The 27,619-nt window shown below is 50.5% G+C and overlaps 1 protein-coding gene across 1 annotated transcript in view; it reads right to left on the bottom strand.

Moving 5' to 3' along the window:
- The window catches only part of PARP1 (poly(ADP-ribose) polymerase 1), a 39,795-nt gene extending 12,894 nt beyond the window's left edge, over window positions 1-26,901 (bottom strand). Inside the window, exons 1-13 of the mRNA XM_025430661.3 lie at window positions 26,665-26,901; window positions 22,062-22,227; window positions 13,755-13,870; window positions 12,951-13,165; window positions 11,140-11,239; window positions 8,730-8,846; window positions 7,998-8,174; window positions 5,484-5,631; window positions 4,188-4,328; window positions 2,447-2,689; window positions 2,249-2,317; window positions 1,902-2,034; window positions 29-224 (exon numbers count right to left, since the gene is read on the bottom strand). Coding sequence (XP_025286446.3) covers window positions 29-224; window positions 1,902-2,034; window positions 2,249-2,317; window positions 2,447-2,689; window positions 4,188-4,328; window positions 5,484-5,631; window positions 7,998-8,174; window positions 8,730-8,846; window positions 11,140-11,239; window positions 12,951-13,165; window positions 13,755-13,870; window positions 22,062-22,227; window positions 26,665-26,784 — 1,941 coding nt within the window. The 5' untranslated portion in view covers window positions 26,785-26,901. The remainder of the gene's footprint in view (window positions 1-28; window positions 225-1,901; window positions 2,035-2,248; window positions 2,318-2,446; window positions 2,690-4,187; window positions 4,329-5,483; window positions 5,632-7,997; window positions 8,175-8,729; window positions 8,847-11,139; window positions 11,240-12,950; window positions 13,166-13,754; window positions 13,871-22,061; window positions 22,228-26,664) is intronic.
- Window positions 26,902-27,619: the final 718 nt, after the last annotated feature.

Genomic DNA, 27,619 nt, shown 5'->3' with positions numbered 1-27,619 from the left:
CAGATGATGGAAGAAGCTAAGTGATTACCTGGCCATAGTCAATCTCCAGAGGGTAGAATTTTTTGGGATGCTTCGTGAAGTTCTTGGCGTGCCAGGCATTCCCAGTTTTCTCTTCATACAATTTCATAAAGTGCTCGATGGCTTCCTCCTTGGACGGCACCTGCTCCAGTTTGTTGCTGCCAATCACGGTGCCCACACGGCCCCAGGACCGAAAGATCCAGTACCTGTGACAGGGCGTGGAGGGAGGGTAAGGATCAGATACAAACTGTGGGCTGGCCACTCACATCTCGGGAGGTTTCTCTTCCCTGCCACTCCACTTGGAGGAGAAAGAGCTTCAACCCCCAAGATGCTGACTGATACAGAGAACAGAAAAAAACACTGTAACAAAGGACTTTTGCTTTTGATGGAACTGAGGAGTAGAACTTTAAAGAAAGCCCCTTCAAATTTCATCATCGGTGAATGGGCCCTAGGACATGCCCAAGAACAGGTTACACTGCCATCTGGCAGGCAAGCTTGTGGAGTGAACCCCGGGGCTTATAATAAACTCTAACTTTATATAAACACCTGATTTCACTCCTCAAAGAAATACAGTAAGCATCATTTGGCAGTCCTGTGCTCAAGAGATGCAACCGTTAGGGACATGCTTGAAAGATTCTGAAGGCTCTGGGGCTCAGCTCAGAGGCTGAGATGTGACAAGCACTGGGTGTGTGTGTCTGTGTGTGCACGGGGGCTCGTGTGCACGTGTGTCAGCAGCATGGAGGCTGAGCCCACAGTGTAAGGCCACCATTCTCTGTTCCCATGTCAACCTGGGGTACACACCACAGGTACCTGACAAGCTGTGCTGCTTAGTTTTTTTTGGGGGGGGGGGGGGAGTTCGTCTTTCTTAAAATAATGGAAATAATGTATAAGCTGAGTTTTAAGTCACAATAAGATGGTATCAGAACCTCAGACACAAGATTTATTTGTATGCATTTTTTTTAATTTTTTTTTAATTTTTATTTATTTATGATAGTTACAGAGAGAGAGAGGCAGAGACACAGGCAGAGGGAGAAGCAGGCTCCATGCACCGGGAGCCCAACGTGGGATTCGATCCCGGGTCTCCAGGATCACGCCCTGGGCCAAAGGCAGGCGCCAAACCGCTGTGCCACCCAGGGATCCCATGCACTTTTAAGAAAACCAAAGAATTTAAAGAAGATCTAGGGCTTCCTGGAGATTTTCTGGGTTCTTGCACAGAGATTCAGAAACACAATCCCTGCTTGTGTTTTTCCCTGGAAAGGTCTGGGAGGTGCTTTCCCCAACTGTCCTGAAGAAATGTCCAGATCTGAAAGCCCATGCTGCCCCTTCAGTGAAAACCAGTTAAAGTGGGCCACCAGAGCAGATGATAATCCACATGCTGGAAGGCTTATTTCTTCAGAAAATCTAAGTAGCCTACTAGATAGTTTGGACCCTCAGGGTCACTTCTGAGCCACTTTCCAGGTGAAACTTTTGGTGAGAAGTAGAGGCAGTGGGAAGAACCAAGCCACCCACTGCTTATAGATAGCCGCTGGCCACGGTTTCTTAAAAGGGCTGAGTTGGCTCCCACAGGGCCACCGCTACACAGCTTCTGCCTTTCAACTAACTCCTGGACTTCCAGTGGGGAAAATTTCTACTTGCTAACAAGAAACAGTCCAGGTTAACCCACAAGTTCTGGTCCCACCAAACTGTACCTCCAAACGTGTGTACAGGGGTCAGACACTCTGGATTCAAAGGGCTGTTAAGAGTCCTGGGAGATGGTGGGACAAAACACACCCTGTGAAGCTGGGGGGCCGACTCTAGGGAACCAGGCCTCCCCACACCCCTCTCGGGCCTACCCCCTTCACGGGGCCACCTCGCAGGCATTCCGTCCTGTCCCCAGAACACACCTGCTTTCTTTGTCATCCTCCAGGAGCTGCAGCTTGTAGTAGGAGTTGGTTCCCTTCACGATGTCTACCAGGCCTAGGGTGGCGCTGAACACTTTACCACCTTTCTCCAGAACATGTGCAGAGTGTTCCAGACCTGTGGAAGAGGCAGGGTGCCCTGTTTTAACTCCCATGAGGGGCCAATGCACTCCGGGAGAAGGAGGTCTGCAGGCGGTAAGGGGCGGGGGGCTTTCACACCCCCAGACACCATACTGCCAGTCAGATGACGCCCAAGAGGTAGGAGGGCACAGGTGCAGCCTGGGCACCCTAGTCTCTTGACCACCCATCCACTCCCGCTCCTGTGAGCTCACCTGAATCTGGATCAACAGCAGCACCACCTTTCAGAGTTAATTTCATTCTCTTCTCAGATTTGTTGACGCCTTGGAAGGGGACAAGAACCGTAACTGCTCAAGTAAAACAGAACTAGGAAATACGGGTGGGGTGGAAGGCAGGGCGAGGGAGCGGTCTGCCAGCATCCACAGACCATCTCAGGAGTTTGTGGGCCTCACCTTCCTCCTTGACCGGGCCCTTGCTCTTCTTGGAGAGCGCAGCTCCTGATTTGGCTTTAGGGGCTGCAGGCTCTGCTGGCTCTGCCTTCACCTCAGCCCCCCAGGGAGCCAGCACATGGGCGGAGAGCAAATCCTGAAGGCTCCTGGTGGAATCAGACACGTCCCGGAGAAAATCCTCAGATACCACTCGGATGCTGGCCTCTCTCACCTCCTCCATCTTCTTGTTCATCTTCTCCACCTCCTCTGTTCAAACCAGGGGAAGAACGGCCTAAGCATTAACTGTGAAGTAAAGCCAGAGCCCTGCTGACTGAGCCTGAGCCCCTCCTTGTCACCTAGTGCTGGGGGCCCATGTACAGTGCCGCCTCCTGCACACGGGTCTAGGCCTGTGGGCAGATGCACCCCAGAAGAGGAGCCACCTGCAGCCCAAACGGTAGGAAAGTGCTCGACCCTGCACCTCCCCAGGGCATCCCCAAGCACACAACAAGCAACTGGTTGCCCCTGCTCTGCAGGATGCCCCTTAATTCTATGGACAATTTCCCTTACATGTGGAAGCATTCTAGTTTGATGTGGTCCTGTTGGTCTGTTTTTTTTCTTGGTGCCAGAGTCAAAAATCACCAAAACCAGGGTCAAGGAGCTCACCGTCTATTCTGTGCTCTCTTCTATGAATTTTGTAGTTATGGGTCTCACATACAAGTCTACAATCCATTCTGAGTAAATTTTTGTGAGCAGTGTGAGGCAGGGATCTGGCTTTCTCCAGAGTGTATTCTTGGCTTTCTACCCTGTTCCGCTGACCTCTGGGTGTTCACACGTCAGCTCCACACTACTCTGATACTAGAGCTCATAATGTAGTTTGCAATCAGGGAGCATGATGCCTCCTGCTCTGTCTTTTCTCAAAACTGCTCTGGCTGTTTGGAGCATCTGTGGTTCCACATGCATTTCAGGATCGTCTGCTCCACTTCTGTGAGGAACCAGCACCAGCTTTTCACAGGTAATGCAGGAATCTGTCCTGCTTCCAGTGTGTGGAGTGCCTTTGACTAGGTAAGCTACTTATCTCCAATCCTTCAAGATTTTTTCCTCTGAGACTTTACTGTGTTCTTTTGTTTTGAATTCATCCCCATTTTTCTGTCTTGCCTCACTCTATGGGTAGGTGAGACAAGTACCTCTCCTGGTCCTGAAGGAGCCCTCGTATAGGAGATGAGTGTTTGTCAGCCCCGCCCCGGCTCTGCTGTTCCTCAAACCCCCAAGCTTGTCCATGCAGCTGCTGTGCTTTTCAGAGCCCCAGTGGTTGTGGTTGTGCCAAGACCATTCATGTCCCCAAAGTGAGGCGCTCTGGTCAGCTCGGGAGAGAAAGCATGTGAACACACAGGACAGAGTGGCTTCACAAAATACAGGCACTGGTATCCCTTCAGACCCAAACAATGCTGCTGACCAGACACCTACCTGGGAGTGCCCTGCGGATGCCACACCATACTCAGTGTCCCCTTACTCAAGCTCACCGCCATGGCAGGAAGCACACTGGGCACCTGTTCTACAACCAGGTTCAACTCACTTTTTTTTTTTTTTTAAAGATTTTTATTTATTCATGAGAGACACATAAAAAGAGAGACAGAGACACAGGCAGAAGGAGACACATGCAGGGAGCCTGACGTGGGACTCGATCCTGGGACTCCAGGATCATGCCCTGAGCCAAAGGCAGACGTGCTCAACCACTAAGCCACCCAGGTGTCCTGGTTCAACTCACTTTTGGTACTGATGCACAGGGAGGCCTTGTTGGCTGTGCCTGTCAACTTTCCCCCGAGTTTCTCAATCATGGCCTTCACTTCATCCTTGTTCCGCGAGAGTTTCCCAAGAGTCAGGATCTTCATGTTGGACAATGGCTTACCTGGAAAAAGAGAACAGTGGTTAGGCAGCGAGGTCTCAGGGAGGCTGGGACAGGCTGCAGGGCCTGGACACCCTCAGCTCCCCTCTGGTGCCCGAGTGATAAGTATATGAAAATAGAGGCTGAGGGCTATTGGGAAAGCAGGATAGGACAGCAAGTGGAGAGCCTGTCTCGTCCCCTAACACACAAAGGACCAGGCTAGGGGAAAAGCCACATAACAACACTGTCCTGTGAATAGGCTGGCCTGGCCAGCAGGGTCTCCTGGCTCTGTCCCACAGGGAGACCCAGAAAGCTGCATGTGGGGACCACCAGGCTGGTAGTGGGATGGGAGGCAGAGAGCTGAGCTCCCAATTACTTTTCTTTTCCCAACTCGCAATTTCTTATGTGATACTTATGAACCTCATCAAATAGATTAAGACTCATTAAGGGCAGTCACTCCACGCTGTGGTCAGCAGGATGCCAAGCTAGGTAACCGATTCCAAACACAAAGACCCTGGCACTTCCCTAGAACGGAGCCCAGATCAGAAAGCCCCATGACAGGGGCTGTGCCTAGGTGTGGTGAGGGTGGATCAGGGCTGGCTCCGCACTCCTAGAACAGGGAGGGAAACGTCCCTCAAGCCCTTCCTGTGAGGGCAAGTCAAGACTGACCCCACACCCCAAAAAATAGACTGACTCAGAATGACCATGCACACGTAGGCCTCCTTGGGAGGAAGGAGGAGGTCATTAACAGGCTCACATGCAGGGTCAGCCCCTTGTCTTCCACCCACCCACCTGTGGCTGTAGCCCTTAGGCTATACCATGTGTCTCTGAGTGAACAAAGGCAGCAAGTCTCTTCTCTGGATGGAAAACCACCAACTGATCTGTGTCTGTGGTGTGGAATATTTGTATTCATAGGAGTTGGAACCTGCTTTAGCGGCCAAGGTCTCTAGCAGGTCTCTGTGTGCAAAAGACCCAACCATCCCATCAGGCTCAGGATGACTGACGGACACAGGGCTGCCCAGAGGCACGAAAGCAAGTCTGTCGTGTGGTTTGGACAACATTCTGAATGTCACTCTCGGTAAGGCTGCCCTAAGGACTGGCAAACAGAGAATCTGGAGAGACCCTCCTCCTGCTAAGATCATGGGCCCCCCCTCCCTGCAGGCGGCCCTGGAGCCCTACCTGGCGGAGTTGAGCTGTTTACACTAGCAGGCGCCAAGGCAGTGGAGGGCGGAGGTGCCGCTGCCACTGGGGCACTGGTCTCAGGGGGAAATATCCGGTCCTGCTTTTTGATCTTCAATTTCTTGAGATAAGAGATTTCTCGGAATTCCTAAAGAATTAAAGTTTCAGTTAAGAAACCAGTTCTCCCTTAAAATTACCGTCTGCCACAGCAAAGGTTTGGTCCGTTCAAACTAAGGAATTTCATTTTACTTCTTGTGATAAGGAATGACAAGAAAACAAGACAATGGGGCACCTGGGGGGCTCAGTGGGTTATGTCTGACTCTTGGTTTCCATTCAGGTTGTGATCTCAGGGTCGTGGGATGGAGTCTGTTAGGCTCCATGCTCAGTGGAGGGGGAGGTCCTGCTTGAGATCGCCCCCCCCCCACCGCCCAAAGATATTCTTTCTCACCCTCTGCCCCTCCCCCTGCTTGCTCTAAAATAAATAAATCCTAAAAAAGATTCGAGATTTCCAGCACAAAATACACGATCACTGCAAACACAGTGCTTATTTCTAGTGCTTCCACGTTTAGGATAATGCTGGCATGGATGCTGTAAGCAAAGAGTTTTCCTTAAAGATCAACCAACCAATCATGAATCAGCTGCCACGGCCTGAAAACCCCAGGCCTGGCCCTCGAGAGGCCCCTCAGGGGTCACATGCCCACTTCCCGAGACTGCACTGACTGGGAGAGAGGTTACTTCCCGAGAGGAAACCAGAGAGCTCCCCTCCCTTCTGAGAAGGTAACGTGGCTGCTGAGAGCAACAAGTGTTCCATAAGGACTCCGCCGGAGTTCAGGAACAGCATGGTGCAGGCAAGGAAGAGCCCACTCCCGTGTACCTGTGCTCCATGAATGCCCCGGATCAAAGGAGCAACAGACCATCTCCAAGTCATGCTGAACACTTACTGTGCCATATTATCATGGTGAGGTTATGAAGAGTTTCTTCTTTCAAGAAAGCAGTTCAGTGCTGACTGGGTCAGACATCTGAAGGCTAATGTGACAACAGATGGGGAACTTTGGGGGGGCTCCCTGGAGGCAATGACCTGTTTAGGCAGCTAGGGGCCAAAAAAGCAGGGTCCAAGCAAAGACGTATGACTGACATACTGTGGGATGCAGGGAACACTGGGGGGTCAGTGTTCTATTGCTGGGAATGTAATGAGCTAGAGAGACCGTGTGTGTGCATGTGCAGTGGCAGTGACAGTACCCAGGAAGACAAGGGCAGCACAGAGCCTGAGGAAGGCCCACAGAGAGCAGCAGGCTCGCATGGAGCTGGGAATCCGTGAATCTGCATAGGCAGCAAGCACTGTGGACCTGAAAATAGGTCCTACACACACAGGTACCTTCAAAAGTAAGCACAATGCTGTGCAACTGGCCTGTGAAATACAAAATGGGTCCCCACTCCTTATGATCTCATTTTCTCAGAGATAGTAAAAGGGGTACAGGTACCACATTCAGGTATGTGACATTTGCAAACTCAGAAAAACTGGGAGAATATTTCCACGTGACCCAAGGAATCACTGAGGTCTTAAGGACACAAGCAGTGATGAGGTCAGAGCTGTTTTTGAGTGATTGCTCAAGTACAAGTTTAGAGAAAACAGCGAGGTGGGGTACAATGATGGCAGCAAGCAGGGGAGGCAAGAGGGTGGCAGGAAAAGAGTTCGAGTGTAGGTGCTGTGCTGACGGAGCCAGGGGGACACCCGAGTGACATGCTAAGTCCCGTGCCACCGGCCCACAGGCTTGTTGGCCTCCTGCACAAGCACAAGAAGTGAGGCAGCCCTGCCCACATAGAGTCTGAGGGTGCAGACAGTCCCAACTGAGGATTTCCAAGTGAGTTTTTGGTATCCTGAGAATTCAACATGCATTCCCATTAAAAACAAAAAAACCCAAAAAAACCACTACAACAGGAGGAGATACTTGAACTCCGGACCCAACTCCCCTCAGAACTAAGGCAGGAAGTCTACGGCCATACCACCCTGAACGCGCCCGATCTCGTCTGATCTCGGAAGCTAAGCAGGGTCGGGCCTGGTTAGTACTTGGATGGGAGAACTAAGGCAGGAAAACATCCTTAGGAAATTGTCTCCTATCACCGAGGTGAGAATTATCATCATTCATTTGTTCACCAGCGGGTCTTTTGTGCCTAGAACAGTGCCTGGCACACAGGAAGCCCTCAATAAGCAAAGACAAAGGTAATTCATAGTCTTGGCAAGCAAGAGGACAATGCCAATCATCAAAACCTTATGCCAATAGGACAAAACTTGTACTCCTGCTAGGACTGCTTGTGCTTCTATGTTTGTGGAGTTTGCAAACTTACAGACCAATAATACGGTTTTATATTCTGAGTGTAAGGATGGCCTTGTTGGAAAGACTAAGAACACAGCACTGCAGTCATGGAGACTTGGAGTGTGAACAAGCCCAGAAGAGGGATGACGGTGTTCTTCTGCTAACATCCAAGAATCCACCCCCTCACACACCCACTTACCTTCGGGGTCACCCACTCCTTCCGGCTGGGTGTCTGTGTCTTCACCATACACTTGGTCCAGGCAGTGACATCCCCGGTACAGTAGTAGGCATCACTCTTGAAGACCAGCTGGCCTGAGCATTCCTCACAGGGAAGGAGGGCACCGAACACCATGCCATCAGCCACTCGGTCCAAGATCTGAAGCCAGGTAGCAAACAGGTCAAGAGAGGAGAGGAGAGGCTATAGGGAAGGACACTTACCGACCCAGGAGGAAGAGCAGGAAGACCTTGCTAACTAAGAGAGAAAGGGCTGGCCCCGACACGGACTCCTCGGTGCAGCTGGTTACAGGCAGAGCTTGGACTTCTCTGAGAGGCCTCATGTCTCCACGTGAAGTGCCACAGTCCCTACCCCCTGGTGACTTAGAATAGTGTCCTGCTACCGCACAAGGAGCAGAGCCAGTGAGGCAAACCAGTGGGGTGCAGGTAGGCCTCCCTTCACCATGGGGGGCTCCACGCCCTCCAGACCTGCAGTCCCTGGGTGTCTGGGCCAAAATGTATGGCACATGCACCCAAGGCATATTCATAGCCCACCCTGGTCTCCTCCCTAAGCCCAGGGCTGACGTATGGAGTTTTCCTGTCCCCAGATGTGGTGACTGCGATAGCAAAGACCACACCACTGAACCACAGCATTTCCACTCCTCCCATCACCACCCTGGCCACCTCCTGCGTCTCACTGTACACGAAGGCAGCTCACCGCTGACTCCCCAGATGGCACTTGCTGCTTGTTGAAGATGAGCAGCTCTTTCAGGTCATTTGTAGAACACACTTTCTTTAGCTCGTCCTTGATGTTCCAGATCAGCTCGTTCTGGGCCTGCAGACAAAGCCAGGCAGCTGACAGACCAGCCCTGTCCATACAGAGACCCCACCGGGGCTGGTGGAGTGTGTGTGTGTTCTACCCGCCTCCACTGGTGTCCTCTTGGGGCAGCTGAGCTGTGCCTCTAAGCTGGTCCCCTCCACACGCCCGTGGAGTCTGTTCTAACCAGAGCATGCCGGGGACAGACAGACCTCAGAGGGAAGAGCCGGGACGTGGCTGTAGGGACGATTCCCAAGCACCCCTGCTGGCCTCAGTGGCATATCACACTAAGCATCACACAGGAACAGATCTCTGCTTTTCAGGACACGAGTTTTCCATCTTGGAGGCAATATGCATGCAGTGCCTACTCTTTTTTTTTTTTTTTTTTAATTTTCATTTATTTATGATAGTCACAGAGAGACTATCAGAGAGAGAGGCAGAGACACAGGCAGAGGGAGAAGCAGGATCGCGCCCTGGGCCAAAGGCAGGCGCCAAACCGCTGCGCCACCCAGGGATCCCAGTGCCTACTCTTTGTGGAAGCACTACAGCATCTTGTTTACCCTGACCACCACCCTGCCCATGATTCCATCAACCTCCTTCCTTGCTACAGTCCTGGACAAGCTCTTCACCACTCTCGGCCGCAGACCACACCCCTGCAAACCAGACATAAAAATGCTGGCCCCATTGACCCCATGGAGTTGCCCTCCACGCCACGTGAGGATTTTAACGGCATCTGGTTTTCAAAATATCTTACTTTTTAAGTAATCTTTACCCCTCACAGAATAGGGCTCAAACTGAGGACCCTGAGATCCAGAGTCGCACACTCTATCCACTGAGCCAGCCAGGTGCCCCTCAAGTGAGGAAGGTTTAAATGCGACCAGCAAAGTGCCACCACACACATCTGGTGTCTGCTCCCAGCTCTGCTGTACCTGCCCTGCATCCCCCTGCACCTGTGCCACATTGCCAGTTACGGGTACAAGGTGGCAAGTCTAGCAGGACAAGTTTATTTTTAAGCATTTTTTAAAATTTTCACTTATTAAATCATGAGAGACAAACAGAGAGAGAAAGAGAGAGAGGTAGAGACACAGGCAGAGGGAGAAGTAGGCTCCACGCAGGGAACCTGACGTGGGACTCAAGCCCAGGTCTCCAGGACCACGACCTGGGCTGAAGGCAGCGCTAAACCGCTGAGCCACTCAGGCTGCCCAAAGCAGGACAAGTTTAAACGGAGGAAATGTACTACTTCACCTGCTTGACTAAAGTCAGAGGGCCAGTGGACATGGATGCGCCAGGCCGGCAAGGCCAGAGGAACATGTGAATTTCCAACTTTCTTTTTATCTATGATGGTGCTTGAGAAAACACCCAAAAAGGCAGAGGGCAAGTGCAAAAGAACACCAACCACAACCCTGCCAAGCCAGTTTTACACACTTCAGACATGGTTTCACTGAAGGACAATTACACTGTATCGATGATTCTTATCAAGAAGCTAGAACCAGGGCAGCCCCAGTGGCGCAGCGGTTTAGCGCTGCCTGCAGCCCAGGGCGCGATCCTAGAGATCCAGGATCGAGTCCCATGTCAGGCTCTCTGCATGGAGCCTGCTTCTCCCTCTGCCTGTGTCTCTGCCTCTCTCTCTCTCTCTCTGTGTCTCTATGAATAAGTAAATAATAAAAATAAAAAAAAGAAGCTAGAACCAAATCAGAAACTGCTTCGAATTTCTACACCACTGGCAAAAACTGAATTCTCTCATGAGCACCAAGCAGATGGTACACAGAAATCATGTTCCCAAAAATGACTGAGGACGGTTCTCCCAAACACCCAGCATTTTCTGATCAATACCTTCTATTTTGATTCAACACATCATCATCAACACAGTGCTGAATCTTTCTGGTCGATGACAATAGACTTAATGGGTGGTTCTCTCCTTCGCTATGTGTCTTCTATTGCTTTTGCAAACAAGAACTAGGAAACAAGCCTGTCCTTCCAGCCACTCATCTGGACCGAGCAAGTCTGCTATGCCAAAACTGAACATTCTATGTGCAACATGTGCCAGATCCATCAGATCCAGGATGCATGGCGATGTGCCCGGGGTGTGAGGCTGGTGAGCCACTGGTCTAGAACCCATTGCCTAAGCTGGGCTTTCCTTTAGGCAAGAAGTGGAGGACGGGAGGGACCATGCTATTTCTCAACTGCTTTCTGTTTGGGAATTCTTAGAGGTCTTGGCTAAGTGGGACGCACATACCCCCTGGAAATTTCTTCCCAGGATAAGGACAGAGAATAGACGGAACAGTGAGCAGAGACACAGTTCAGAGCTCACCTTCAGGGCCTTCTCAAGCCTACTGTCCTTATCCTTTTCTTTTTTAGATTTCTTCTTGGCCACTTCATCCATCCCATCCACCTCATCTCCTTTCCTCTTCCTGAAAGAGACATGGGATGTGACAGAGCCATCAGAACCCTGGAACCAGTGACTCAGGCGATTCAGAATCTTCCTGTCCCTGCAACTCCTGTCTGCCAGGCCCTGAATGCACTGCATCTCACTCTGCCCCCACTTTGCCCCCAAGAGCTTGCAGTCCACCCAGGTAGTGTTGGCCAACAGGCACCACACACCTCATGGCATACTCTGCTGCCAAGGAGAGGCTGGGGTTTGCCCTAGGAACTTGGAACAGCCCATGTAGGAACCAGGGCTCAGGCCCCACCCCATCTGATGTCAAACCCTCATGTACCTCTTCGCACAAATAAAGCACCTGGAAAGTTCTGGCAGGGACCATGACAGGTAAGCCCATTGCCGGGGGCAGGGTTTGTAAAAAGATGAATCACTTGTCCCAGGGGCCAAGCCTTTCAAGCTAAATATAGGGCTGCTCCTAGGGCTGTTCTCAGAGGTGGGGCTGCACTGTCATTCAAACCCCTACCAAGGCAGCGATGGTCTTGGCACCACTACTCAGTCTGCCTGGGCTGGTTGCAGTCACCCCTGACTTGAAGGAGGCAGGGAGGGTCAGCAGCAGCCCCCAGGAACAGGGCAGTCACAGTGGTTAAGACTCACTTTCAGCTGTTATGGACCCGACTTCAAACCGTAACAAGTTTCCTCATCCATGAAACAGAATACCATGTACCTAACAAGACCATGGGGATGGCTAACTAAATTATCCCCATCACATCAGAAGCACCCCATCAATTCAGGTGCTGTGATGGCATAAACATGAGCTTATGCCTTCCTGCACACATCATGGGCTGTGCTGTCCTGAGGACTCAATCCATGAGCTCGATTTTCCACTTTCCATACATATTCCAGAGCCACATATACTGTGCATGAACTGGTGTGTGATGAACTCAGTGCTTGACAGCTGCTTGATCATGGGGAGGTCAGGGTTACCCCAATCCTAACACTGACCACAGCCCTGCATGGCCCTGCCATGCCTCCCTAGCTAGGCCTGTTACACCAAGCAACTCCAGACTACAGCCCAGGGAGCAGCAGAGGGAGGTGACCTGGGCTGGCCAGACAGTGGGGCCTTGGGTCCACACCAAGGGCATGGTGAGGGCTGCTGGGAGGTGCTGGCTGTTTTGTTACCAAGGATTGTGTGCTACCCTAAATCTCAGCACAGGCAAGAACAAGTGCCTGTGGACTCCAGATTGGCATGACTGGGCTCCCCCATCCTAAATGTTGAGACCATATGAAACCCATACCATTTTGAAGGTAAACCAAGGAGCTTCTAATCTACTGCTCTCCGTACTCCTGTCACGATCCTCCTAACCATCATCAGAGACCCAGACACAAAGTTTGCAATGGGGATGGGGAAGCAGGTCATGCAGGGAGTCACAGGACACGTGGTAGTTGGCCCTGGCAGGGAGAATACTCAGGACAGGAGAGCCCTCCCTAAATGTGTGAAATGCTAACCTGGGGGTAGAGGGGATGACTGGCTGGTTCTGCCGGTCTGCCGATCAGATATGGAAGCAGGAACCCCCACAGCTCTCCCTATGTCCTCTGCCCCATAGCTGGGAAGGGGTTGAGCGCGGCTGTCACTGTCTCTCACTCTGCAGCCCCTGGCTTGCTGGCAGTCACCAAAGGGAGACACGGGAGTGGCCTGGAATCTGCAGGGTCTCACGGAACCCGCCCCTGCCCCGCCCACCTACCCTTCACTCTTGACTCCTGGGAGCTGCTTCTTCAGGGCTTCTTTATCTTCTGGAGTGAGGAGGCCAAAGCCCTTGAACTGACTGGCGCTGTACTCGGGCCGGAACCCCAGCTCCTCCCTGTTCTTAACAAAGCAGTTCGGGTGGTACCAGCGGTCAATCATGCCCAGTTGGGGCTTCTCTGGATCCAGCATCTTCTTGGACAGGCGTATTTGGCCCTGCAGGAAGAACCACATGTGGTACAAGAAATCCAGAAGTATGGGGGTGACCTGGGCTGGCCAGACAGTGGGGCCTTGGGTCCACACCAAGGGCATGGTGAGGGCTGCTGGGAGGTGCTGGCTGTTTTGTTACCAAGGATTGTGTGCTACCCTAAATCTCAGCACCCCATTTTAAATAGGGTCGACTCCAACTAGCCATTTACCCACCCACCCAGGCAGAAGAGCACGTCTTTCCTGAGAATGTTCTGCTGGCCAGGAGCAGACATAAGCACAGCCAGCCTTAGGCCACCAACTAGGACGCCATGCACCCCTGCCTGCAGACCCTTCAGCCTTTTTTTAATACATGAAGGTCCCAAGGAGGCAGAGAAAAACCCACAATCCAGAAGCTCATGAGGCCTCGGGGACCAGGTTTATGAGCTCAGACGGGACATTCTCAGCAGTTCTGGGCTTATGAGATCCTCAGGTTATGCTTAACCACTAGTGCTGGCTAGCACTGGAAGCCCCCGTATATCATCTTAAAACACCTAAGGATATAGCTCCGGACCCCCAGAGGCTCTGGGAGTTAACACACTCCTACCCCTAGGCTCACCTTTTCTATCTTCTCCAGGCAGCCCTTGCACGTGCTCCTGTTGGACTTGGCATATTCAGCTGCGAAGTCAGCCAGTGTCTTGTCTGTCTTGCCACCTCCTCCATCCTGGCCTTTGCCTGAAGGATCGGACATAGCAGCGCTGCACTCAGCCTCAGAACAGCTTCGGAGAGCCCAAGCCCGGGAGCTTTTCACTGGGACACCTGTGCCTACAACTGGCCCAGCTCCCCCACATCTGTCTCTACTAGCTGTGGCTGCTTTTCTGGCCATAAAAGACAACCCTTCATCAGACAGGCTCTCAGAAACAGCACAGGGCTCAGTCTCTCCTGGTTCTCTCCTTCTGATTCTCTCCATCACCACCCTGGGTGCTCCCTCACTTTGAAAAATACTTCCTTAGCTCTGATCTTCCATAGCTCTCTGATCAGAGAGCTATGCACTCTGCTACATTCTAACTACCCCTTCTGATTTCCGTTACATTTCTAGGTATCAAAGTTACAGGCATGTCTTCATACAGAAGTACAAGAAACAAGCAGTGAAGGCAGCATTTCTAAATTGGTGGGAAAAGCTGGGGTCATTCAGTAAGGAGCCTTGGCAATGAAGGGCCAAGCATCTGGGAACAAAGGAGAGTCTTATACAAAATAAGTCAATGACTGAATGCTTCTACCTTGAGGACAGACACCAGGCAAGGCTATCTCTCCCAACCACATCTATTCAACATTGTATTGGAGGCTCTAGTGAGTGCCATCAGGACAAGAAAAACAGACAAAAGGTGTAAGCCTGGAAAGAACAAGTACAGCCACTTCTACCTGTAGGGACACGATTGCACAAGCGGGAATATAGAAAAAAACTACTTCTGCCATTAAGTAAATTGAGCAAATTTGGACAATGTAAGGTCAACATGTATCATGTTCCTATATGTGAACAATAAATCTATTAGAAAATTAAACTAGACTCCTGTTTAAGAAGGCATTTAAATACACAGAATACTCAGAAACAGATTTGACAAGACCCACAAAACCTCTACACAGAAGCTTTAGGATGGTATGAAATTAACGAAAGCCTAAGGACATGGAGAGTCTCATGTTTATGAATTGACTCAATTTGTTGACATATCAGTATGTCAATTCAATTTGATCCATAAATTCCATGTGATGCTAATCAAAATCCTAGCGGGCCCATTTGGCAAGAAATCAGTAAGGTTACCACAAAATTGGTAAGGAACTACAAAGGACCTAGAAATGTCACCAAGATATTGAGAAAGAACAAAGCTCAAAGATTCACATTAAGCGATTTCATGACATCCTACAAGTTGCAGAACTTAAGACAGTGGGGTTCTGGCAGAGAGGACCAACCCAAGGGGCCAGAGTCCAGACTCATACCTATAGGTATGCAGTCACTTGGTGTGAACAAACAAGTCTTCTTCACAAATGGAGTGGGTACAACATGGTCTCCACATGAACAAAACAAAAACCAACCGCCTCCCCACAACTACCACAAATGTTCACTTAAGACATATGAATGTCAGGACTACACAACTTTCAGAAGAAAACAAAGAAGGGTATCTTTGCAATCTTAGAACAGGCACAGATTTCTCAGGAGGTGGAAACCATCAACCAAAAAAAGAGGAAAAAACTTAACTACTGCTCTTTATAAAATCAGTAATTAAACAAAAGGCCAGCCCCACCAGAATGAGAAGGTATTCACATCTAATAAAGGACTTGCATCTAGAATATTCTAAGAACTCTTATGACTCCATAAAGAGACCAATGCAAATTAAAATCATGACGAGCTCTCGCTACACACCTATCAGTGTTAATACTGAAGACTGCTTGTGCCAGGCCAGGTGATGGCGAGGACATGGAGGAGCTGAAACACTCACATCCCCCGGGTGGGGACATGAAATGGTACAATGTGGGAAGACAGCCTGGCAGTTTCCTTCAACAGCTGCACATACACCTACCATTCATCTACCACTCCATTCCTAAGTACTGGCCCCAGAGAAACAAAAGTGTGGCACACAGAGTGGTGTACACAAATGTGAATAGCAGCTGTATTTCTAACAGCTCAAGGTTGACCACAGAATGTTGGATGGACTGTGCAAGGTGATTACCCCTCAGCAATGAAAAGTGTAACTCAAGACAAATGAGACAACCCGAGTGAGTGGAAGGAGGTTATAGGAGAAGCACAACCTATTCCTTTCCTTCTGAGATCCTAAGTCACACAAAGTTAATCCACTGGGGACAGAAATCAGAGCAGTGGTCACCCAGGTGGTGAGGATAACTGAGAAAAGGCACAAGGGAACCTTCTGGGGGGAATGGAAATGTTCCCTAAATCGATGGGTATGTATGTGATGGCCCATGAGTTAGTTCTCACAGGACTGCATGTAAATTATTTTTAAAATTCCAGATGAAGAACTTAAAACTAAGATCAGAAGTAGAAACTTAGGGATCCCTGGGTGGCGCAGCGGTTTAGCGCCTGCCTTTGGCCCAAGGGCGCGATCCTGGAGACCCGGGATCGAATCCCACATCGGGCTCCTGGTGCATGGAGCCTGCTTCTCCCTCTGCCTATGTCTCTGCCTCTCTCTCTCTGTGTGTGTGACTATCATAAATAAATAAAAATTAAAAAAAAAAAAAAGAGGTAGAAACTGTAAATGAGCAGCCAAATATGACTAAAGAACATTTAGTCCAGGGGATCCCTGGGTGGCGCAGCGGTTTGGCGCCTACCTTTGGCCCAGGGCGTGATCCTGGAGACCCGGGATCGAATCCCACGTCAGGCTCTCTGCATGGAGCCTGCTTCTCCCTCTGCCTGTGTCTCTGCCTCTCTCTCTCTTTGTGTGACTATCATGAATAAATAAATAAAATCTTAAAAAAAAAAAAAAAAAAAGAACATTTAGTCCAAGACAAAGCTTCATGTGGCAAAACAGACAAATCTGCTTCAAAGAAAAATGTCAAAGGAAAGCCTGGCTGGTGGTGGAGCAGGCAGTTCTTGATCTCAGGGTTGTGAGTTTGAGCCTCACATCAGGGGCAAAGTTTACATTAAAAAAAAAAATCTTTGTAATAAAAAAAAGCATTTTTATATACATGTGTATGTGTATACATATACATAAAAACTCAAACTTGTAAATATATTTGCAAAACAAAACCCAAAGAATTCCTATCATCCGTTTCATTAAAATAAACACAAAATTCAAAAAAACAAAAACAAAAACAAAAAACCACAAAATTCAGGCACTTGGGCGGCTCAGTGGGTTAAGCATCTGCCTTCAGCTCAGGTCATGATATCAGGGTCCTGGAATAAAGCCCCACATGGGGCTCTCTGCTCAGCGGGGAGTCTGCTTCTCCCTCTGCCCCTCCCCCTTGCTTGTGCTCTCTCAAGTAAGTAAATCTTAGAAAGACAAACACATAACGCCTAGGCACCTGGATGGCAATGTGCCAAGCATCTGCATTGGGCTCAGGGTCCTGGATCAAGTCCTACATCGGGCTCCCCACAGGGAGCCTGCTTTTCCCTCTGCTTCTCATGAATAAATAAAATCTTAAAAACAACAAAAAAACCACCAACAAAAAACAAGCCTACACATATAATGCTCTAAAAGATAAGGCAAGGACACCTACAAATATCAAATTAATAAAACTGACTAAATGTGACAAAACATTCCATTCCATCAGGAACTAAGTAAACAGGAATGGAAATACTTTGTGGTGGGATGTGGATGCAGAGATGTATCCATGGGTGGCATGACTAAGGGATGCAAGCCTTCTGAAACACAATTGGACACGAGCACAGATGGCTCAGGACAATTCAGCCCTTTGAGCAGCCATCCTGCGTCCTGGAATTAAAGAGGTAACTGGACGGGTGCCCTGGCTAGACAGGAAGTTTGCAGCAGCTCAATCTGCTATGTTGCAAAAACAGGTGACAGTGTAGCCTCCAAGGACAGGCAGTCTGGAGCCGAATCCTGGCTCATGGGCCCTTGGCATTGTCCTAGCCCAGTGAGCTCACCTCTCGGCATCTGCACTGGATCTGGGCTACTGCACAGGGGCGAGAGGGCATTCATGTCAAGGGTCATGAATGAAGCACAAAATGTAGCAAAACCTAGATAAATGACTACTACATAACCGTAAAACACAAGGATGGAAACTTACAACTTTTTAACACGAAAAGAGTAAATATTAGGGGTGCCTGGGCAGCTCAGTCGGTTGAGTAGCCGACTCTTGATTTTGGGTCATGGTTGTGAGATCAAGCCCTGGGTTGGGCTCTGCACTCAGTGGGAAGTCTGCTTGAGACTCCCTCTCCCTTTTTCTGCCTCTCGCCGGATCACACACTCTTTCTAAAATAAACAAATAAATCTTAAAAAAAAAAAAAAAGTAAATATTAAACTGTAAAATGTAACATATAGATCAACATCATAGGAAAATGCAAATCAAAACCACATGAAAGGGACGCCTGGGTGGCTCCACAGTAGAGCATGTGCCTTTGGCTCAGGCCATGATCCTGGGGTCCTGTGATCCAGTTCCGCATCGGGCTCCCTGCCTCCCTGTATGGAGCCTGCTTCTCCCTCTGCCTGTCTCTGCCTCTGTCTCTCATGAATGAATAAAATCTTAAAACACACACACACACCACATGAACACTTCACACCTTAGGCTGGGTATTATAAAAACAAGAACAGAGACAACACACCCACCCACCCACCCTCAGACCATAAAGCACTGGCAAGGATGCAGGGGAATTGGAAAACTGTGTATTTCTGGAGGGGATGAAAAATCGTGCAGCCCTTGCAGAAAACACTATGGCAGGTACACGGAACATAAAACACAGAATTACTCTCTGATTCAGCCATTCCCCTTCCCACATATGGACCTAAGAGAACAGAAAGTGGGGTCTGGACTGGGTATGCCACCATAATGTCCACAACAATGTTATTTGTAATTGCCCAAGGGCAGAAACCATCCAAATACCCCTCAATGAGTGAACAGATAAACAAAATGTGGGGCACCTGGGTGGCACAGTCAATTAAGCATCTGCCTTTGGCTCATGTCATGATCTAGGATTTCTGAGATCCAGGCCCCCTTCAGGCTCCCTGCTCAGTGGGAAGTCTGCTTCTCCTCCTCCCTCTCCCCCCGGTTGTGTGCGCACGTGCTCTCAAATAAAAAAATAAAATCTTAAAAAAAGTGATGTATCCATGTTGCAGGTATATGCAATCTGATAGCGGCCACAGCACTATACCACGGACAGAGCTGAGGACAGATGTCGAGTGAGATAAGCTCATCCTAGAAGGACAAACCCTGTATGATTCCACTCACAGAGGCACCCAGAGTCCCATTCACAGACAGAAATCGTAGCAGGGGGACACGAAATTGGGGAGGGGGGCCGTTTACTGTGAATTGGGCTCTGAGTTTCAGGTTGGGAAGATGAGAACACTCTGGAGGTGGAGGTGGGTGGGGTGATGGTCGAACAGTGTGAATGTGCTTCATGGTGATGAAGCCCACACTTAAACTTGGCTAAGATAGTGGATTTCATGGTATGTGTATTTCACCACACACAAGAAGCATTTTAACAAAATAACACTTAGGCAGAATCCCATTTCTACAGGAAGAAAAAGTGACACACATGTGAATCAATACTGGAATAGAAAATTTCAAATAGGGAGACACCCCACAACGCCAAAGATAGTTGGAATTACAGGATCTAGGAAGATGGAAACTTCTTGTGTGTCTCTGTGATTAAATTAGGCTCTTTGAATACAAAAATCACTGGACAATTAACAGGTGTTATCTTAACTTTGATTTCTGAGGTTTTCAGAAACAAAATAGTTTATAGCAAACTTACTGTGCCTTTCCTATTATAAAATTACATAATTTGATACACATAAATTATAACTAGATGGGACATAGTCCTAAGACAACCCCCACTAACCTGAACACAAAAGGGAAAAACGACCACAGAATAAGAAAAATTTGTTACACCTGCCCTCTGCTAAAATGGACAGGCTCACTCTCTGGACCCTTTCTTAGCGAATTTGCTGTTTTTATTCACAGTGAGCCATGTCATTGACCTCCCAGCTCCCAGCGCCCCGACTCAAGTTCATATGAAGGCAAAAGACTCAGAACAGCCAACACAGGTTTGAAAAAGAAAAACAAAGTCAGAGGACTAACACCATCTGGCTTTAAGATTCACCATGAAACTAGTCATCACGACGGTATGGTACTGGCAGAATAGACAAACTGATAAAAAGACCCCACAAATATACCCACACCAACACAGTCATTGACATCTGACAAAGGAACAAATGCAACACGATGGAGGAAAGACAGAATTTCCAACAGGTGGTACTGGCACTGGACATATGCATATACACAATAAATCTAGACTAAGACTTTATCTACTTTACAAAACTTAAAACGAATCAGGATCTTAAAGGAAAACACCATAATGTAAAACTCCCAGAATGTGACACAGGAGAAAATCTAGCTGACCTAGGTGTGGTGAGGACTCTTAGATACAACAGTAAAGACACAGGCCAGGAAAAAAATAATGGATAAGCTGGAACTTATCTTACAACTTACAACTGAGAACTTCTGTAACAGACGCTGTCAAGAAAATGGGAGAAGAAACAAACCAGACATGAAAAAGACATCTGCAAAAGACAAAAGACCACTATCCAAAATACATGAACAACTCTAAAACTCAAGGAAAGAACATGAAAGATGAATGGCAAAATATCCAGACTCTTTCCCAAATAGAGATGCAGATGGCAATAAGCACACGAAAAGATGCTCCACATTGTAGGGTATTAGGGGACTGCAAACCAACTCAAGACACCTGTACACACCCATCAGAATGGTTAAAATCCTGAACCCAGACATACCAAGTGCTAGTGAGGGAGTGATGGAAATGCAAACTGGTACAGCTGCTTAGAGAGCTGGTTTGCGGGTTTCTTTTCTTTCTTTTTTTTTTTTTAAGATTTTATTTATTTATTCATAGAGACAGAGACACAGGCAGAGGGAGAAGCAGGCTCCATGCAGAGAGCCCGATATGGGACTCAATCCAGGGTCTCCAGGATCACGCCCTGGGCTGCAGGCGGCGCCAAACCGCTGCACCACCGGGGCTGCCCCTGGTTTGCGGGGTTTCTTACAAAATGAAGCCTACGCTTCCCCAGAGGATGAGCAGTCATGCTCTTTGCTTTCTATCCAAATGAAAGTCTGCACAAAATTTACACATGGATGTGCACCTAAGTCTGCACAAAAATTTACACACGGATGTTCACAGCACTTTTATTTGCATTTACTGAATCTTGGAAGCAACCAAGATATCCTTCCTAACGAACAGACCGTGGTCCATCCAGACAATGGAATGTTATTCAGGGTTAAAGGGAACGGAGCCATCAAGCCCCGAAGAGACACAGAGGAACCTGAAATGCCTGTTAATTATTAAGTAGAGAAGCCAATCTGAAGAGACTACATACGAATGACTCCAAATACAGATGACACTTGAACAAAGTGGGAGTTGGGATGTTGACCTTCCTCGTGCACTGAAAACCTATGGGTCACTTGAGTCCCCTGAAACCTTTTTTTTTTTTAAAAGATTTTATTTATTTGATAGAAAGCAAGCGAGTGTGAGCAGGAGGAGTGTGAGCAGGAGGAATGGCAGAGGGAGAAGCAGACTCCCCACTGAGCAGGGAGCCTGATGTGGAACTTGATCCCAGGACCTGGGATCATGACCTGAAGGCAGATGCTTCACTGAGTGAGCCTCCCAGGTGCCCCACAATACCCCTGAAACTTAACTACTAACAGCCTACTGTTCACGGGAAGCCCTACTGATAACCAACAGTTAACACATCCTTTGTTATAAGTATTAAATATTGAACTCCCAATAAGGTAAACCTCAAAAAAGAAAATGTTATTAAGTAAACACATTTATAGTAGTGTTGAATTTACTGAAGATTAGACAGAAGCAGACCAGTTCAAACCCATGTTGTTCAAAGGTCAATTGTGTATTGTCCAAACCCATACAATGTACACTACCACACGTGAATCCTTAAACCTTGGACCTGGGGTGATAATGAAGGGTCCACTTGAACACATGTACCGCTGTGGAGGGAGACAGAGGGAGAGGCCCTGCCTGTGTGGCGGCAGGAGGTAAATGGGAAAACTCGTTGAAAAACAAAAACAGCCTACCATAGGCAAGCCAAGGAGGTGCTGCCGAAATCACAGGTAACAAAGCTGAAGGGCTCCCCACCCCCCAGAAGAGGTCCCCAGGGAAGCTGCCCAGGTGGGACTGGGGGTCTGCACCTGCTGCCCCCAGGTCCATACACACCTGTCACGCCTCCAGCCTCCGCAGTCTTTTTGACTTTCTGCTGGTCATCCCACCTGAGTTCAGAGAACCCGTCCACCTCCACGTCAGGGTGCCGGATGGAGTGGCCGACCTTCCAGAAGCAGGAAAAGTGGTACCAGTGTGGGACTTTTCCATCGAACATGGGTGACTAGGAGAGAACAGAGGGAGATGAGTGAGCAGCCTCAAGCCCAGCCCTTGGCAGCTGGCCCTGTCCCGTGTCATGTGAGAAAATGCATCCCAGTCCACAGTTCTCAAGATCTTCCCCAACAGCTGTCTGCTGAAGGTGGGAGTCTGTTCTCAGGACATGGGACACAGATGGGAACAGGGGAGCTTCTAAACAGAACCTAGCCCCAGAGGCCTTCTAACCACAGGCTTCACGCTTCAGTGACATGACTTCCCTCCCAGCATCCTGGAATGCACACAGGACCCCCGCTGCTGCCCCTGTGGGGCCTGTGTGGCCCAGAAAGGGTTCCCTTAGTGCGTCTGCAGTTAAAATAATGAGGAACAAGTCCCAAATAATGAGCAAGGCAGAGAAACTGTGTCAGGAAACAGTGTCAAGCTGGCGGTCTGGGGAGCAGATGACAGAAGTCCCCAGGGCCTGGAGCCAGACTATCAGCTCCCTCACTGGCCTCTGGGAAGTCTGGCCAGGGGGGAAAGGTGCTTCCCCTCTCATGGTGGACTTCCTCTTTCCTTTGATGCTTCATACTCAACAGGCTGCTGACTCCACAGCACCAGGCTCTTCTCCCTGTGTGGTGTCACCTTTGGTCTCCTGGGCCCCTAGCACCTCTGGCTTCAGAGAAGGCACAGTGGTGGTGACCAGGCACAGTGGGGCTAATGCTGGCACTTACTTGGTCCCTGGCCCTCTTCGCAAGCCATCACACGTAACCTTCAACTACCTCTGGGTGGCAACCAGCATCCCCGTCCACAGATGTCTGCGGCAAGTGACTCAGCCTGACTGCACCGACACCAAGTTTTAGTCCACTACTCTGCTCGGCAGGAAGAGCTACCGAAACACACAAACTTTTTTTTTTTTTTTTACACAAACGGTTCTGATCAAGGCAGAAGAGGCTCCAAATATCTGCCTTTATAGAAAATAAAGCTAAATGCCACACAGATGGAATAAAAGCATTAAAACAGCATCAAAAATAAATACCACATACAAATTTTTGGATGGAACAGTCTGACAGGGGAAATATTCTGGAAAAACAGTGATGAGTTCTCCCACCAAGCCCCCTCCTGCTGGGAGTGGCCTCTTAATCAGTATAATACATGCAGAGGGAGGGTTCAGGCCAGGGTACTTCAAGGACTCCCTAGCATCAAGCAGCCTGGTTTACAGCACAATAGCTCTTCCCTGGGCCCTGAATGCTCCACTGCCCTATTCAGAGCAAGTGGCACCTTCCCATCTCCCCAGAAGGTTCCTTACAAGCTCCTCCTTGCTAAGAAGGATCCATTTGGGCCATTATTCAATGTCCATGTCCTGCACTAGGCTGGAAGCTCCCGGAAGGGCAACAATGCCCACCTTGGTACCATCATGCAATGCCTACTCATAGAGGACACAGAGAGAGTGTGGAACACCCCAAGTTTGGAGATAAGAAAGGGAAAGGATGGGGGAAGTCCTGCTCTGGAAAAGATGCCCTCCCAACAGAACAAAAGATGGTGCCCCCACCCCCCAAAAAGGCATTTCAGAATGGACTTGCATTTCAGCTCTCAAACTTCCAACAAGGCAGGCGAAGCGTATTCCACCTTGCTGTACATCTGCAGAGACTGGCACTTGGGCTCCTTTTGCCTCCGTGTCCCTCGTCTGCCCCTCCTCTGCGGCGCTCAGGTCACATTCGCACAAAGGGAGGGAACACACTGGACCTTGTGGCTGTTGCATGGTTTCCTGGCTCTGGTGGGGTCCCTGCACCTGCCCCCTAACCTCTGGTGTGGGTGCTGTGTCCCAACTATCAGTGCAGCGTGGGGCAACCAAGAGGTGCAGCCCAAGGGCATGCAGCTTGAGGGACTTGAGAGCAAGGACCCCTGATCAAAGCAAGGCCTTACCCTAGAATGTAGGATTCACAAGGATATGGCAGGAAGGAAACCAGAACAAGGTCATAAGGCTACGCTTCCACTTGGCAACCGTAAGCAGAAGAATTTCTGTGTACCCAGCAAACACACACCAGGTCCTCGCCCAGCCACTATTTCCTTCGGCATAGAACAGGCCATCCCACTGCCCACCTATCCACCGAGAGCACGGAATGACCATTAACAGTGTGTGTGACCCCACAGCAAGCCCGCCCAACACAAAAGAACCCAGGGTCCAAGGGTCAAGAAGCTACAAGGCCTGGTTAGTCCCCTGGAGGCTGCCCCCGGGCACACCACCTAAAGTATCAGGTATCTGACACTTGGAGAACAATCCGCCCATACAAATGTAAAAGAAGGTATTAGAACCCCGAGGGAGAAGAATGGCTTCTTTCTTTCAGGCCTCCAGCTCTGCCTACAAAGACCAGATTTTACATTCTGAATTAAAACTCCACCCCCAAATACAGTTACAGAAAACCACTTTAACTCATTTATTTCACGATCTGGGAACACCAGGCCAGCCCTATGTATTCGATATACTGGCTCTACTATGGTTTTGTCTGTCCTTCCTGATCAGGGAAGGTCCTCTCTGGATGATTAGTGAAGCCTAAGGATACGTCTTTCTCCAAATAAAATTTAAAAACGAGTAATACAATACACAGGCTCACAGAAGAAAGCAGTTAGACTGAATTATCAAAATGTTTAAAAATATGGTAATGGTGAGCTCTAAAGCATAAAATAACAAGATTTAGTGCCCACTGTAGCAACTACAGCAACTTTGAATGATGATGAATGTAATGGATGTTTTGAGATATCCCCAACAAACGTACAGTGATATGAAAATATCTGTAATTTCCACTGGTGACAAAAACCATAGGTACTGCTTTTGCTTTTCTGCCTTCACATTCATAACTGGAGAAAGTAATGAAGTTTATTTAGAGATTAGAGATTAGTGACTAGGACGCCTGGGTGCTCAGTGGTTGGGCACCTGCCTTTGGCCCAGGGTGTTATCCTGGAGTCTCAGGATTGAGTCCCACTTCGGGCTCCCTGCATGGAGCCTGCTTCTCCCTCTGCCTGGGTCTCTGCCTCTCTCTCTCATGAATAAATAAAATCTTAAAAAAAAAAAAAAAAAAGAGAGAGAGAGATTAGGGACTACAGAGATATAAATTTCTCTTCTTCTAAACTCAGATTTTAGGTTAAGAGCCCCGGCACCGAGGGAGCTTCTCCTTTTTATTATTATTTTTAAAATGTTAATTTCATGATAGTCAACAATGTTAAGGGGAGAGCTTCAGATTAGGCGACCCATACATTCAGGTGTAAGATCTGGAGAGCCTCAGGGGCAGATCTAGCTCTGCAGATGGTAAGACCTGGTCGGCTTCTCCAACCTCAACTTCCTGCTACTCCTGCGCTTAAGAACCCCTATCCAGCTCTCACCCCAGGCCCTCAACGCCTGGTGGGTGCACAGGTATCCTGGGTGGTCTCCACTCACTACAGCCACATTTCCCAGTTATCTTCCATTTAACCGAGCTGGTGGCTGCATGGGCAGAAGGCTGTCTCCGAGGCCCTAGAACCTAACACGGTGCCTGACACGCCTGGTGTTCACTGAAGGGAAGTACTGCACGGCAGGTGCGAGTTAGACTGGCTCTGATACCAGAACAACATCCTCCATCTTTAACCCCACTTGGCATTTGGTACCCACTCTGCTCCACCTGGTTAGAACTGAAAACCCAGTAAAGTCTACAGGGTTGTTCTTTCTTTCTTTCTTTCTTTCTTTTTTTTTTTACAGGGTTGTTCTTAAAACATGCTGCTGCCTCACTGCAGGGAGGGAAAACCGAGTTACCCTGACTACCAGCACTGAACTTAACCAACAGGAGCTCCATGTTGGAGAAGAGCAGGACTGGACAGGTAGACAGGAGCAGACTGGCAGCTGGAGGACGCAGGAAGCCCCCCGCCTAGGTAGGAGCCCTCAGACACACGCCCAGTCCCACGGCCCGGCCTGGGAAGCCTCAGCAAATTCACCGGGGCACCCCCAGAGGGTCCAGAAGCCCCGAGGACACCCCTCCGGCCTTTTACTCAAATCAGACAGCTGTAAATGCATCAGGGTGGGAAGGCGCCGGAGAACCTGCAAAGTTGGGGGGGGGGTGTTATTTCAAACCCCGAATCAGTGAATGCGCTGTACAGAAATCACACCGACTGGTACAGTTCTGCATAATTAAGAAAAAAAATCGAGAGTGAGCGGATGTTGTACAAAAATAGATTAAAATGATCCTCACGCGCCAGGCGCCATCATCAATGTAGGACAAACCTTCCAGCACGAGGGAGGGCAGAAGCGGCGGGCTTCAGAAGCCCAGGCTCGCCTCGTCCTCAGACTTCGGCCGGCGACAGGCAGGAGGAGCCCCCCACCCCGCAGCACCGCTCCGGGCCGCCCTCCCCGGCTCTCGCGGGCGGGCTCCGGGGCGGCCCCTCCCCCTCCCCGGCTCCCCTCCCCCGCGCCCCCAACCGCGCACAAAGCGGCCGCGCGCACCTGCACCATGATGGCCATGCGCAGCGAGTCCTTGGGGATGCTCTCGCTGCATTTCTTGCAAGACGCGCGCCCGCTCTTGGCGTACTCGACCCGGTAGAGCTTGTCCGAGGACTCCGCCATCGTCCGCCCCGCGCCGCCGCCTGCCCTGCGCCGCGCCCTGGACACGCGCCGCCGCCGCCCCCCACTCCCGCTCCCCGCAGACGACCGAGCGCCCAGAGCCGCCGCCGCCGCCGCCCCAGCACGCCGCGCTGCCCGCCGCTCCCGACCGACCGCAGACGCCCGGCCGCAGGCACGCCCCCCGCGCACGCGTCCTCGGGGCGGGGCCGCCGCGCACGCACGTCCTCGGGGGCACGCCCCCGGCGCACGCGTCCTCGGAGCACGCCCCCCCCGCCCCCCGCGCACGCGTCCTCGGAGCACGCCCCCCCCCCCGCCCCCCGCGCACGCGTCCTCGGAGCACGCCCCCCCCGCCCCCCGCGCACGCGTCCTCGGAGCACGCCCCCCCGCCCCCCGCGCACGCGTCCTCGGAGCACGCCCCCCCGCCCCCCGCGCACGCGTCCTCGGAGCACGCCCCCCCGCCCCCCGCGCACGCGTCCTCGGAGCACGCCCCCCCCCGCCCCCCGCGCACGCGTCCTCGGAGCACGCCCCCCCCGCCCCCCGCGCACGCGTCCTCGGAGCACGCCCCCCCCCCCGCCCCCCCCCCCGCCTGCCCACTGCGCGGGCGGCGGTTCCCGGGCTCCTGCGGCTGCGCGAGCCGGGTGGGCAGCGGCTGCGTGCAGGGGCGGGGCGTGGGGTGCGCTCCGTCTGCTGGCCTCAAGTCGGGGGAGGGCCTTGTGGTCTCCCGGAGAATCCCCTCCGCCGCTCTCAGGAAGCGCGTCCCGCTTCCCCGCTGTGCCCTGGGACCGTGCGCCGACCCGGGGACCGCGCGGAGTGGGGCGGGGAGCCTCGCCGGTGTCTG

The sequence above is a fragment of the Canis lupus genome, chromosome 7, assembly GCF_003254725.2.
Source record: "Canis lupus dingo isolate Sandy chromosome 7, ASM325472v2, whole genome shotgun sequence".
Taxonomy (NCBI): domain Eukaryota; kingdom Metazoa; phylum Chordata; class Mammalia; order Carnivora; family Canidae; genus Canis; species Canis lupus.
This window is presented reverse-complemented; position numbering and strand designations above follow the sequence as displayed.